The sequence below is a fragment of the Sus scrofa genome, chromosome 8 (genome assembly GCF_054392235.1).
Source record: "Sus scrofa isolate SSC_HxYL_T2T_F1_AM1 chromosome 8, Sscrofa_HxYL_maternal_Yorkshire_Landrace_v2.0, whole genome shotgun sequence".
NCBI lineage: Eukaryota > Metazoa > Chordata > Mammalia > Artiodactyla > Suidae > Sus > Sus scrofa.
Window position 1 is genome coordinate 136,825,292 of NC_139390.1, and position 14,737 is coordinate 136,840,028.

General features: G+C 48.0%; 1 protein-coding gene across 21 annotated transcripts in view; it reads right to left on the reverse strand.

Moving 5' to 3' along the window:
• HERC3 (HECT and RLD domain containing E3 ubiquitin protein ligase 3) overlaps window positions 1–14,737 on the reverse strand; it is a 181,203-nt gene that overhangs the window by 23,662 nt on the left and 142,804 nt on the right. For 18 of the 21 annotated variants that reach the window (XM_084973455.1, XM_084973457.1, XM_084973454.1 and 15 more), the window contains 5 exons: window positions 13,400–13,570; window positions 11,588–11,731; window positions 10,280–10,446; window positions 7,054–7,120; window positions 5,871–5,953 (listed from right to left, as the gene is read on the reverse strand). In XM_084973455.1, the coding sequence (XP_084829581.1) occupies window positions 5,871–5,953; window positions 7,054–7,120; window positions 10,280–10,446; window positions 11,588–11,731; window positions 13,400–13,570 (632 nt within the window). Of the gene's footprint in view, window positions 1–5,870; window positions 5,954–7,053; window positions 7,121–10,279; window positions 10,447–11,587; window positions 11,732–13,399; window positions 13,571–14,338; window positions 14,506–14,737 lie in introns of those variants that run through there. The other 3 variants (XR_014813394.1, XR_014813395.1, XR_014813391.1) reach the window with 2 other exon arrangements.

Consider the following 14,737-nt stretch of genomic DNA (forward strand, 5'->3'; position numbering starts at 1 on the left):
AGGGACTCGCTCAAGAGAGCGAGTGAAGGCTTTCAGCAAGTCCCGATTCTAGGAGATCTTTAGGAGCGAGAAGTGTCTGTCACGTGCAGGTTTTCAGATTTTCTCAGGAACACAGGTGCCCTTGAGAACACTTAGGTTAAGCCAGGCATTTCCTTTTTACGATTCCCTCTCCCCACCCCCTTTTTAATACAGAGAATTAAACTGGGTGGAAGCTAGAATAATACGTGGGTTTTTCATTAGTGATCGTGACACCAGGCTACAGAAGGTGAGAAACCCTCAGCCATGAGTCGTCAGGTAATGCACTATTATCCAGGTGTGACTACCAGCTGTGGCAAGACTTAGCAAAGATGTGGCCCGGCAATGGCCAGGGATATATTCTTTTACCTGGATGCTTATAATCCATTTGTCTGTCTGCAGCTCTTGGCCACAGAAAGAAAGCAATTTTAAGAGCAAATGGGATGTAATCAATTATGGATAGAGAATTGATACCCTGCGACATTTTCCTCTCGGGCAGTGGTGACAGCAAATACCTTACTATTAACTCAAAAACACAGCTTCAGTGCATCTGTACACACAACTGCCTAAGTTCGAAATCCAACAGGTAATGTTCTGAGTTCTTTTGCCTCATCTCCTCAGACTGATCTATGAGATTTACCCAAAAAGGACCACCAGTGATGAGATGATGCCACAGAAGAGACAAAGGGAAACAGCAGCAGCTGTGATTCATCTTGTACCACTGGACACAGCCTTTCGTAACAGGACCTCAACATGCTTTGATGGTAAGATCTCTGCTTTTTGCCATGTTAAAGATAAAGGCAAGCAATTTGCTTGTGTTTCTGGCCGCCCTAACTACAGCGGCGATACTAGGTAATACAGCACTAACGAGAAGCCTGCCCAACAGGTATGGGCGACAGCAAGGGGGGCTGCCTCCCGTCACCAGGCACAGAGGCGCGGACAACAGTGCCTAAGGCGGTGTGGATGAGTTCACTGCTCGACCCAGAAAATCCAAAACCTAACTTTCCACCTAGCACAGAAGCTATTCCATATTTTCATTTCAAACACAATCAATTGAGAAAAAAAAAAAACAGGAATTCCTCCCTCTGCCTGGCAATATTTAAAACAACAGCACTCTTCACTGCACAAAGATTACAAAACTTCTCAAAGCTACTGTTTAGAAAGTCGTGGTAACAGAATAATGGAGTTTTGTAATACAAATAAAAGAATAAGGGAGGTTCCCTTATTAGTCCTTTAAATGTATGTACTGTCTTTCTCTTAAGGAACCTGTATGTCGTCAGAACATCCCTACAGAAAATCTTCTGCAGAAGCAGCCCTGAAGTCAATGAGTAGCAAATAACTGAAAAGAAAGAGAAAAGGAATCCTCCCCGCTTCAAAGGAGAGCATGTCCTCCACACTGACTCGGAGGACCCCTCATGGGTCAGCAATGTCCAGGAGCGCCTTCGCGTCCGTGTGTGGTCAGGCCGCTCAAGATGGCGGTTGTCTTGCTCTGTCATCCCCTGCTCCACCTGCGCCTGCTTCACCTACCGCCTACTCACAGGACTGACCTTCCTACATACTTGCCCCAGGTCCCAGCTAATGACTGTTCTTGCCTTAGATCAGAACATCTCTGATAAGATAGCTGAAGTATCAAAGGGGTCGGTTGGGGGCATCCGGACACCAACTTCCCCGATAACCGGTAACTGCCCCCAAGTCAACCCCCCGGCGCCCAGGAGCAAAGACTGCCGCTGTGTCCCCCCCACCACACACACACACACACACACACACACACACACACACACACACACACACACACACACACACACACACACACGGTGGGGTGACGCTGCAGGACCTTGCTTCAGGCGTGTAAGCTGCCCCATCCATCAAACCACCGATGTTTTTGTTGCTGACACCGGGCTCCTTCTTTGGCCTCAAGGCTGGGCACGTACAAGGCTTGCAGGCCTTCGGGGTGCAGCCCAACCGCCGCCAGCAACAGACATCAACAGCGAAGAAAAATAAAAGAGGATGAAGAAGGAAACTGTGTGCTGGGGACCCGCGTCCATCATACAACCGACTCCTTTGCTCCCAAACCAAATGCTGGCTTTGTGACATCTGTTGAATGAACTTAAACTTCTCCCATTTCCAAAGCCGTCTACCATCTGATCCCCCAGCTCAGCTGGAGTGCAGGCTTCCCAATGCCGCGTCCCCCAGAAACAGCCCCGTCCAGCACTCAGACCCCACTCCTCACGCACTGTTCCCAGCCTGAAGTAACCGCTGGGATTTGGCCATCACTTTACAGGGCACCTTTCACTTTTCATTATGTCCCCATCTCTACTTTCCAGTATCCCACTCTTAGGGGGCTTCCCAACAGCTCTGTCCTGGATGCATCCTACCAGAAGCATCCGTCCACGTGGATGTCTCCCTCCAATTCGATTCATCAATTTTGTCTTCATGTTCCATTGATGGCTGCCTATGAGAACAGCTTACCGCTTTAAACACCCTGTGTTAGGTTTCGGTACTCCCACAGAGCTTGCCTCTCAATGGTTAATTCGTTTGCTCATTCCAAGAAACGTCTCCTGAGTAAGGAGAAACAGCGAGAGTGGCAGGGAGGGAGAAGTCGAGAGACAGAAAGCAAAATTCGGACCCAGAAAGAGACAGAAAGCAAACAGAGGCAGAGACAGGAGTTCCCTGGTAGCTCAGGTTAAGGATCCGGTGTTGTCACTGCTGTGGTGCAGGTCACTGCCATGGCGCGGGTTGGATCCCTGGTCAGGGAACTACTGCATGCTGCAGGGGCAGCCAAAAAAAAAAAAAAAAAGAGAGGCAGAGACAAAAGTAGAAATTCTAAAGAGTTTTATAAAGATAGAAAAAGTTTTAAGTGCCCACACCTGCCTCATCTGCACACCATGTCACAAAGTGATCATTCCTTTCCCGGCCCAGGGGAGCCAGCACACAGGGCATGAGGGTGACACACCAGGACGTGAAGAAATCCCCAAACACGCTCTTCCTCAGGCTGCCTGCCTAGCCCACGGTCAGCGCCTAACCAACGAGGCCCAGGCCCACGTCATCTTGTCCAAGGGCTGATGCGAAAGCTCAGATGTCCTTTGAAAGACAAAGGCTGTGGGGGCATCTGCATACATACGCCCATCATCAAAACCAGGAGGGAAGAGAAATCACCTGGGCCGCCAAATTACTTTATGGTCTGCCATCAACGTCTAAAAGCGTTATCAGACTCTATGGAAAAACAAGGCTGTTCTTGTTTTCCCATCATTTGCTGTTAACTACAGTGCCAACGACACACAGATAAAGCAAGGACAGTGCTTTCGGCTCCAAGAGATTCTCATCCAGTAAGAGTTTTGACTGAAACACCTACTTGAGACCAGACTAGCCTCTAGATTAGGTTCCCCAAACCGGAAGCCATTTCTGTTGGGTACCTGGCCACTTCTGCATCATTGCCCTCTGGTGTGACAGTGCACACCCCCCCTCCCACCCCCCCTTTCCCAGCCCCGGCAAGGCCAAGGCTGCCTGGAGAGTCTGGCAGGTTCACATGACCAAAAAGACGACTGAAAGTTACCTTAGACGCTCCTGGCTTCTGGCTATCTTTAAAAATGTAAAAGGAGGCAAGCGGCCTGTCAGTTTTTCTGTGATTCATTCATTTTCAAAAGAAGGTTTCTGGGAGGAAGCCTGGGGAGATCACGTGCGTAGGGTGAATGTCACAGGATTTCCACTGGTGGCTTTACAACCATTTACAGTATGAAGCCACCTCAAGCCCAGAGAATTAGCTTTCATTTCCCAACCTGCTTAAAAGAGCACCCAACTTCTCTACACCTGTAACTTTCTCTACAGCTTCAGTGAAAGCTTGCTTTCCTCCGTGAAGCCTCCCTCCCTCACAAACCGCACCCCAAGTGGAGAGAGCCTTCCTCCTCTCCGCCCCCCCACCCCGCCCTCCACCTCCTTGAGCTAAGAAGCGGAAGTTTCTAGTCCATGTGCTAATGATCCCCAAATCGCCATCTCAAGAGACTGCCTTCGAGGCTAATGATACATAGTTCCTCCAAGAAGGTACGTTTTCCCTGTCCTTGTTTTTTATTTATTTCACCGCTTTGTTTTCTGTGGCTCTGGTTGTAGGTGGCCCCAAATTCACTGGGGATGCAGGTTGACATAAGTAACTAAGCAAATAAACGATGGAGAGGAGACTTCTCTCCTAACACAACAAACTAGTGAATGTAAGAAAAAAGCAGCAGACTCACAGAGAGAGCCGACGAGGGGTCCCCAGGGGGCCATGCAGGGGTGGGGGGGGAGGTACCCACCACTGGGTGTCAGACCGGCTCAAGGATGTGTTGCCAAACATGAGAAATAGAGCCAATATTTTATACTAACTGTAAATGAAAAGGAACCTTTAAAATTGTATTCATTTGTCATGCAAAAACGAGAAAACATCCCGTTTTTTTTTTTTTTTTAAAAACCCATGACTTGATCCCCCCCCCCACCCCCAAAAAAGACTTCTCTCTTGAGATACACATACATTTTCAGCTCCAAACATAATCACCTGGGTATCACACAGCTATGTCAACATCAGTATATGCATACTGGAACTCGCTCTTCCCCCTCCACCTGGCCCTACAGATTCTGTTTCCTCTTCGTCACTGTCCAAACTGGAAACCCCGGTGTCGTCCTCAGGACACACCACCCCTAGACAATCGGACACAACTCCTGTGGACGGCACAACCAACACGCAGCTGACTCTGTCTCCCGCCTCCCTGCCTCTGGGCCTCACCACCTCCGCCTGAGCGCCTCTGCAGTCTAAGGGGCCTCCCCAAACCACCAGCTCTCTTTCTAAAGCAGAGATCAGCCACGTCCCAATTCAAACTCATTCGAGGTCTTGACAAGCGCCACCCAACACCACCCGCCCCTACTCTCCATCCAGACACTAGCCCCCCACAGGTACTCATCCTTCTCTCTCATGGGTGTTAAATGTGAGATCGGATGCACATTGCTCCGTGGGCCTAAAATGCCTCCCCCACTTGAATTCTTCCAAGTCACTGACGGTGGTGTGGCCTCCTGCCCTGGTTCCAGGGCACCGGGCCGTCACCTTCCCATCACACACACCACAACCGAGTGCATTGTGCATAATCACTCCCTGCACCGACCCGTCCCAGCCCGTCTGGAGGATAAAGGTTACTTATTTCCTAGGCCCAGAAACAGGCCTGGAACAGCTGACACGCAGTGTTTATAAACCGGATTAATTAATGTGCGGACGACCAACAACCTCGCTCCTAATTTAATACAAAAGCAAACAAAATTAAATTTTCCCTCCTCCAAACAGATAACACAGAGGAAATCATCCTGAAAAATCAGATGTACTTGAATTAATTTTCATGAAGCAGAAAGAATTTAATTTAAAACTTATATTACAAGTGCTCCAACAATAAAAGCACAATCGAAGCGAGCATCTTTATAACATCTGCTTATGCCACACACATTTTGGGAGCAATTTCTGTGCCAGGCACTCTGTTGGATATTGGAAGCCTTGTGCTAGATGCTAGGCGTTTACTCATCCCCAAATGTTCCTCTATAAACTCTCCCACTGGAGTCTCACAGCCCTGCCAGGAGGGAGGGGGCGGGTTACTATAACCCCCATTTGACGGATGAGCAACTGAGGTCGGACAGTCTGTGTGGGTCGCTTAGGGTCACAGCCAGTCCGCTGGAGCTCCGGAGCGAAAAGAGTTATCTCCAGAATCCAGGCTGCCGCTTCCCCTAGTATTAAATCTGCCAATTCTCCTCCTACCACCTTTACTTCCTTGGAAGAAGGGATTAAGATTCAACTTCCGTCTTGGTCTCAAAAGTGAACGTGTGGAGACATCAAGGGCAGGACTGACCTGTTCTCCTTGCACACGGTGACTCTGTCTCCCCCGGGTATCAGCTTCTTCTGCTCAACGACGCCATAGCTTTCGCGACAAATCTACATTCAAGGGGGAAGAAAGAAACTTTTCAACTTTGCTTACCACTTATCTTTCTCAACCCCAAACGACTGAGACAACAGCCCTGGGAACGAAGGTGGCCTAATGACTCCGTATTTCCACAGAACATTCTTTGGAGGAGAAAGGAGCCTGAAAACACGGGTTAAAAGATAACTTTTAAGACAGGGAGTGGCCAAGAAATGCACTCAAGGAGAAAATGATACAAATTCTAGAAAAGAAATTATAGCTATAGAAGAGTTAATGCCTCGGTAATTTCCTTAAGTGCACAGATTAATCACTCATTCATATTCAACACATTCCTGAACTCCTGTAACATCCAAGACACGCTGAGCAGCACATGACCCACCCATTCCGCTTCTGGGCATGTATCTGAAAAACCAAAAACATTAATGTGAAAAAATACGTGTTCCCCAGTGTTCACAGGGGCATTGTTTACAACTGCCAAGATATGGAAGCCACCTGGGTGTCCATCGACTGATGGATGCATAAAGAAGATGTGGTGTATACACACACACATGAATACTACTCAGCCATGAAAAAGGAAAGCTTGCCATTTGTAGTGACATGGATGGACTTGGAAGGCATTATGCTAAGTGAAATAAGTCAGACTGAGAAAGACAAATACTACATGATGTTATTTATATGCAGAATATAAAAAAATACAACAAACCAGTGAAAATAACAATAAAGGAGGCAGACGTAACAGATACAGCGACCAAACTAAGCGGTTACCAGTGGGGGAGAGAGAAGGAGGGAGGGGCCATTTAGGGGCAGGGGATTAAGACCCACAAACTATTAGGTATAAAATAAGCTATAAAGATATACTGTAGGGAAATACAGCCAATATTTTATGATAACTAGAGTATAACCTTCAAAAATTACTAAATCATTATGTTGTACTCCTGTAACTTACATAATATTGTACAACTGTACTTCGATTTAAAAAAGACTATGACTCAACTAATTTGGTTCAGAGATGTCTCTGAATTCTTTTATCTGGAGACAAATTAATGATAGTTCTGACTCATAAACACGACGAAAGAGACAGCCACGATCCTAAGTGCACGGCGGCAATGCTTACCGTGAAGTTGAGGCAGAAGGTCTCCTCGATATCTTCCCCGGGGTAATCTAAAAGCTCCTGAAGACTCCTAGTCACAGAAAGACAGTGAAAGGGAAAGCAGCAAATCAGACATGGCAATGGTGTTTCTCAGGCACACGTCCAGCGTGTTTGCAAGGAACAGCTGTAAAAGAAGATTCTAGGATGAACATAAACCCAGACTCGCAGAAAATCTTGTCAACTACATCTTGAAAAGAAATATGGTAGTTACTTTGAAGATGCTGGGGGGTTTTTTGCTTGTTTTGCTTTTTTAGGGCTGCACCTGCGGCATGCGGGGGTTCCCAGGCTAGGGGTTGAATCAGAGCTACAGTTGCCAGGCTATGCCATAGCCACGGCAACACAGGGCAACACAGGATCCGAGCCACATCTGTGACCTACACCACAGCTCACGGCAATGCCGGATCCTCAACCCACTAAGCGAGGCCAGAGATCAAACACATGTCGTCACGGATGCCAGTTGGTTTCATTACGGCTGAGCCACAATGGGAACTGCGCTTTTAAGACACCTGTTACCTGTTCTCTGTTGCTACTGACAAAGCCGACTGAATTAATGAAGGATTCGGGTGGATTTATAACTGACACACTCGTGTGAAGCGGGGCACGCCTTGGAAGGTCTATGGGGTAATGGTATTGCAGGGGTCCTGCAGACTGGCTCTAGCCATAGGTATTAGCAGGACAATCCTTCCATCATTCAAACAGCTACAAAGTCACTGCATCCACTTAGGAATTTCGGTGACTAGCCTGCCAGGGCAAGGGGCTCTGTGTGGCGGAGCACTCTATTAGCCGCCACACGAGAGAACACCCGAGACACACTTATGCCAACAACGGTCAGATGGCAGCTCTCGCAAGACGGCATTGTTGCAGTGAGACCTCATTCACGCTTTTTCTTGAGTGAGCTCGGAATCGGGCGGTTCCATAAAAAGTTGCCCAGGAAGAAAATTGGCATGAACTGAGAGCTGCTTCCAGTTAACTAGCCAAAAGCATCACTGGACATGTATCCTTCTCAGCCAGGCTGGCCAAGAAATGGAGCACTGCTTTGACAGCATACACTTCAGTCACTCTTAGTGACCAAAAGCGTGACCCTGCTGGGTCTCCTTTGCCTTTTTTTTTTTTTTTTTTTTTTTAATATATATTTCTTTTCAATTACCTTTTCCTCTCTCTGTGGCCCCCAGCCCGGATCCTCTGTGGTCTCTCAGTGTTGGAACCCTATCCTAATAGGGGGTGTGAGAGTCTCATTTTCAAAGAGACTTCCTCTATGACCCTCTTAAAATGGGTACCCTGTCTCCATAAAGAAGGGGTGTTGCTTCCTATTTAAGTCAAAAGAACTGTATTATTTACAGAAAGCCAAAGATATGGTGGGTTTTTTTTTTTTTTTTAATCTATTTCATCGTATACTACCTAAAATCAATGCAGGGAAACTCAAAATAAAAGTAATGTTTAAAAGCCAAAAAGAAAATAACATAAAAACATGGCGGCACTGCTTTGGAAAACAGTCTGGGGGTTCCTTGGAAGACTAGACAGAGCTGGTCACTTGACCCAGCAAGTCCCCTCCAAGGCACATACCCCAGAGAAATGAAAACTCTCATCTCCATAAAACATACATAACACTATCTACGGCAGCACTCTCCACAATAACCAAAAGGGAGAAACAAGCCGAATGCCCATCGACTAATGAAAGGATAAGGAAAATGTGGTATATCCACGTGATGAAATATTATTTGGCCTTAAAGGAAGTGAAAGACACGTGCAAGTTACAAATGACTTGAACCTTGAAAGCACGCTTTGTGACAGCACCCAGACACCAAAAACGACATATTGTTTGATTCCATTTATGTGAAATACCCAGAACAGGCAAGTCTGTAGAGACAGACAGCAGCCTGTGGTTGCCAAGGGCTTGGGGGAATGAGGAAATTGGGGATGCTAAGGTGTACCAGCTTCCTTTTTTAGGTGATAAAAATATTCCAAAATTGACGGTGGTAAAGGCGGCACAACTCTATGAATATAGTAAAAGTCACTGAATTATACACATTAAGTGGATGAATCGTGCGGTATGTGACTAATATCTCAATTAAAGTAGTTTCTAAAAAAGGCTCTGGGAGATTTATATATATAAATCCTTGGCACAGAGCTCCCCAAACCCTTGTAAATTCCTAAGTGATCAGAGCACCTGGAGCATCTTTATTCTATCGAGGTGCCTCTGGGTGGGCTCCTGGACGGGGGCCGGTCACCAGAAAGACCCAGTCAGGATGAGAAACTTGGAATTTCAACCCGACCACCCCCCATCTCCAGAAAGGAAAGAGGGGCTGGCGACAGAGGTGCTAATTAGTCAGGCCACAGTGAGGATGCCTGCATCAAATCCCAATCATACGGGGCTCAGGGCGCTGCTAGGCTGGTGGACACATCCATCCACTGGGAGGGGGAGGGTGCTGCACCCCAACTGCAGGGGGCCAGAAGCTCCCCATCTGTACACCTTATCATGCCCTTTAAAAAAGTGGTGAACCTAAGCCAGTGTCTCCTGGAATTCTGGGGGCTGCTCTAGGGAGTTAGTCAAACCTGAGGAGGGGGTCGTGGGAACACTGATTTGCCGCCAAATGGGGTGGAAGCTGTGGGGAGCCTGGGCACCTACTGCTGACAATGGGCATTGGAAAAAGAGCGGGAACAGTCTTAAGGGAGCCGGCCCTCAACCTGTGGGATGCGACGCTATCTCCAGGCGGATGGGGTCAGAACCATCAATCACAGGCCACCCCGCTGGTGCCGGTGTCGTGGGCAATGACGTGGTGGTGCGGGGTGCGACCAGGAGTGCCGTGAGCGTGCTCGCCGTGTCCACGTCAAGGGGACACAGGAACGAGGAGAGCAGGAGGTCAGGGAAAACCTGAAGCTGTCTTTAGACATACAGGCTCCCCTTTCCAAACGTTCTCTCCTGTATTTACAGACCGCGACACATCTCCAAGTCCTTATGCTTTTTGGTTGTTCGGGATGAGAAAAGCAGAGGCTCTTTTGGATTCCGGGGCAGCTCTGACTTCCCTGTTTCGCTTTCGTCGTCTGCCCTCAGAGGGACACAGGCGATGCTTCAAGCCAGGGGCTGCGCAGCTGCGTCTTAGGACAGGGCCCACCCAGCACCGCCTAACGCGAAACACGAAACACCAGCCGGTGCATGTCCAGCCCCGACGGCTCTCCTCCCGCCGAGTACCTTCCTTCCGCGGGGGACAGCTCCTTCAGGTCTTCCAGGCCGGGCTGCACGTTCAGGAGCTTCTTATAGAGCGCCAGCGGGAAGTGCAGGTCGACCACCGTGGAGTTGTAGATGGCCAGACCGCAGGTTATGCCAATCAAGTGAAACCAGTTGTGCTCTACAAAACACTTTCAGCACGGGTGCAGAGGCGTTAGGAAAACCAAAAGCCGTGGCTCCGGCCCTCAAAACAACCTGCCATTTACCTTACGGGAGCTTCGGGGTGAAAGAATGAGGAGCTCAGTACCATCTAGGGACCTTCTGCCACAGGGAAACACCCCCGACCCAAGTTCACTGTCCCCCAAAAGATGCCGTGAGGACAAAGTGAGGCCTTTACAGCTCCTCTGTGATACAGAGGCCAGCTCCTCCTCGAGGACAGCAACACCGGCCAGCAGGACGTCCTGCAAGGATGCCAACAGCCTCTTCTGTGCCAGCCCAGGCGGCAGCCACGCGCCACATGTGTCCATGAGCACGTGAACAGTGGCTAGACAAGTGAGGAAATGCCTCCTTCGTGTCATCAAATTTTAATTAAAGAAAAACTGAAATAGCCACAGGAGGCTACCGGCTACCTCTTAGGACAGTGCAGATCTAGGGAGAAAACTCCAGTGGAAAAAAAACCTAAGCTAGAGTTGGCTTGAAATGGAAACGCCTTTTAAAACAGCTCTCCAACTGAATTTCCAAAAATGAAGAGTGTGTGTCTACGTGTATGAGTATTCACATACAGATTATCACTGTGATTAAAATCAGACGTTGGTTCTAGAAAAAGCATGTATGTCTGTGTATATATATGTATAACTGAATCACTTCATTTCTTCATTAGATATAGAAGAAATTGATCCAACATTGTACATCAACTATACTTCAATTTAAAAAAAGAATACTGGCAGGAAAAAGAGAGAGATTCTGATGCCATGAAACCACTGGCTTTCATTCCCTAAAGAAATCTAAACTCTTTTGAAAAAAACAGACCCATGTGACAGCTGCTTTTTAGATCTCATAAAAATCTTTCTCATACGCTTTCCACCCTTCATGGATTACAAAGCTTGGAGCTCACCTACTAGACATGGAAATGGGGCTGGCGGGGACAAAACGGTCCATGCGGTCCTGACAACAGGTGAGAAATGAAGCCTGGACACATGATTTAGACATTTTAAAGGACTGTCTTTGTTACGTCCCCCTTTGTACGTTTCCTAAGTCTGGGGACTGGTCTGACAACAAAAAAAAGGAAGCTCAGTTGAATCCGTCCATTGAAAGATGACATCACTAACTTACCGTATCTGAAAACCACAGGAGATTGGAGTCCTGGTAGTAGGTAAACATTCCATAGATGGGATTCAACAGCTCTTTTAATAGTAAAAGGAAGAACTCCTTTGTGACACCACCGGCATCCACTGCTTCTTCGCCATCAAAAATGACCTGGAAATAAGGAAAGCAGAATACCTCAGGGAAATTGTGGGCATTTTATGTTGTCTGTTTTTTAGTAAATTCTTTCCAAAGTCAGGACCAAGAACGGAAGATAGAACATTGATGCAATGAAAACGCAAGGTGTATCTGCTGATTATTCACAAGGCACTGACAAACACACAAAATTTTTACCAGACGTTCGGCAGCCTACAAAGAAAGTCAGCAGTTTACCCTATGTCCACAGAACGTTTAGCATCTTTGGGGGGCAGGAAGGCAAACATAAAAGAACCGATGTGGGGAGATAGTTTTATCTTCAGAGAGGCACAACACTGAGAGCTCAATGTCTGGGCATACAGAGAAAAGCAGTGATTACATTGAGTAAAGGAAGAAACCGCTCTCCATGGGGTTTCTCAACGAACTGATGCATACGCCAGAGAGGAGAGCCTTCTGAGCAGACAGGACCTGGGCTCTGTGGGGGGCGTGAACAGACCCATCACAGACGCATGTGGCGCAGGCTGGGCCCACCACACTAACAACTACAGCAAACTAACAGGGGAGATTTACTGAGTGTTTACTGCACGCCTGCCAGCACTGACCAACCTCATCCTCTGAACCATCTCAGGCACAGGGGTTGCTGTTCTGACCCCCAACTTCCAGGTTTCAGGCACAGAGCTATGGGGTTTCTGAACTAACTGATGCATCGTTTCAGAAAGCTTGTCCTGATGCTGCGTTCAAGGCTGCCTAGAGCAGGAGGAGAGGAAAGGTGAGGACAGAGGCAGGGCCCCTCCTGACTGTATGGATGCCCTGGAAGACTTAACTCAGACATGCTACCAAGCCAGAAGGGTCTCGACTGACTTACCGACAGAAAACAGGGGGCAAGGACGGCCCCCTCTCTCTGCCATATCAAAAGCTAACCCAGATGTTTTAGAGAGAACTCCCTGGGAGACTGATGGGTCCGAAGATGCTCACGGGAAAGCGTGAAAAAGGGGACAGTGTCACAGAGACCATCAGCTTCTTGCCCATTACACGTCACAAACTGGGGTTTGCAAGAGGACTGGAAATAGAGTTGGCAATTCTTCTGAAGGGAAAGGTAAGCGACTTAACACCGCAAATAACTCACGGAGGATTGACTGAGCCCCTACCACATACCAGGCATTGTGCTACGCCCTGGGAATACCCTACGGAGTAACACAAACGGGCATAGGCCACTCGGAAAGACAATTTCTTCATCATTTCAGAGTATGAAGAGCGCCTAGCCAAACAGGCTACCAGCTAGCCAGACGATTTCACTGCCTTTCCGTTCTTTTTCTACCTTCTTTCTCTTAAATCTCTGCCATCCAAAGATGTCCGGATGCTGGCTTGATAGGTTTACCTAGGCGACGCCTTAGCTGTGCTGTTGTTTGCTCGTGTTTGGTGGAGCTGGAGCAGGTACATTGCAGACAGCAGACAAGGACGGCCCTACACTCCCCCAAGGAATCCACTGGCAGTTTTATCTGATGACATGCTGGCTGTTCTGCGTGTTCATCTGACAGAAGGAGGGGGGGGAATTCTCATAAAAATGAGTAAGAAAAAATAATCAATGGCTGCCCGTCGAGACTGTGATAAGATCGCTGCTGCTTCATCAACACGGTTTAAAGAAAAGCCAGGAAGGTGCTTAGAGGAAGAGAGTGAAGGGCTCACCTTGAGAGGCTTTTTCAGATCGATGTCAGAATGGATGCTCAGCTCTCGCAGGGCGTCCCCAACAAGGTTGTTCCTGCGCACGTGAAGGACCAGGAAGGGGCTTCTGGCCAGCAGAGGCTCCAGGGTGAGAAGCATGAAGACATTCTGCAGGTTGGCCCCGTTGACCGCCACCTGCAACAGCGCAGCCGAGAGCTCGGTTACCCCTCGGAGCGCACCTGCGCGTGGGGACAGCAGCCCGCCGTGCCTGCCGCCCAGGGCGGGTGTGCGGCAGGCTGACCGCTTCGCCAGCTACTGGACCTTTCCAGCAGATCTTCTCAGCTACTCCTGTTTACAAAACACACACACATCTTTCTACTCTGAACCCAAAGAGAGTAACGGAGACCCTCTGGAAACCATATGATCCATAACGCGTTTCGGGAAAACGGTTTAGACCAAGCTGAGGAAGGCAGAAATAAGATCGCAGTGGGAGAAGGTGATGACGGAGACTGGCGACAAACAGGAAAGGAAGAAAACCCTAATATCCACCTGCAGTATAGTTTCTGTCCTTGGAAAAGTGTCCGCTTTCTCTGGAAACTTTTAAATTGTCAGTATCATGGGTATACCACTGTGAAAACACAGAGCTGCAGATACAGATAAGAGCTGGAGAGAGACGAAGATGGGGAGAGGGAGGGAAGGAAGGTACAGCGCCACCAACCGTAGGGACAGGTGGATGTGGACAGCTGACTCACGAATGTCTTCGTAGGCTGGTCAAAACCAATTCTATTATACAATGAAAAGGTGTATTTAAAATAAATTAAATACACCTCTATAACTTAAGTTTCTGCTCAATGAAAAGTTACCAAGCTCCATTTAATCACCTGTCAGAGGTGAGCAAACAATGGTCCACAGACCCAGGCTAGCCTGCTGCCTGTCTGTGTACAGCTCTTGAGCTAAAAATCGTTTTTGTATTTTTTTTTTTTTTTTGGTTTTTGTATTTTTAAATGGCTAAAAAAAATCATGGAGTTCCCGTTGTGGTGCAGCAGAAATGGATCCAACTAGGAACCACGAGGTTGCAGGTTCGATCCCTGGCCTTGCTCAGTGGGTTAAGGATCCAGTGTTGCGGTGAGCTGTGGTGTAGCTCACAGATGCGGCTCGGATCTGGCGTTGCTGTGGCTGTGATATAGGCTGGCAGCTACAGCTCCAATTCAACCCCTAGCCTGGGAACCTCCATATGCCACCCATTTGGCCCTAAAAAGGAGGGGGAAAAAAAATCAAAAGAGGAATATTTCACCACATGTGAAAATTACATAAAATTCAAATTTCATGCTAAAACAGAGTTGAATACTTGACACAGACTGT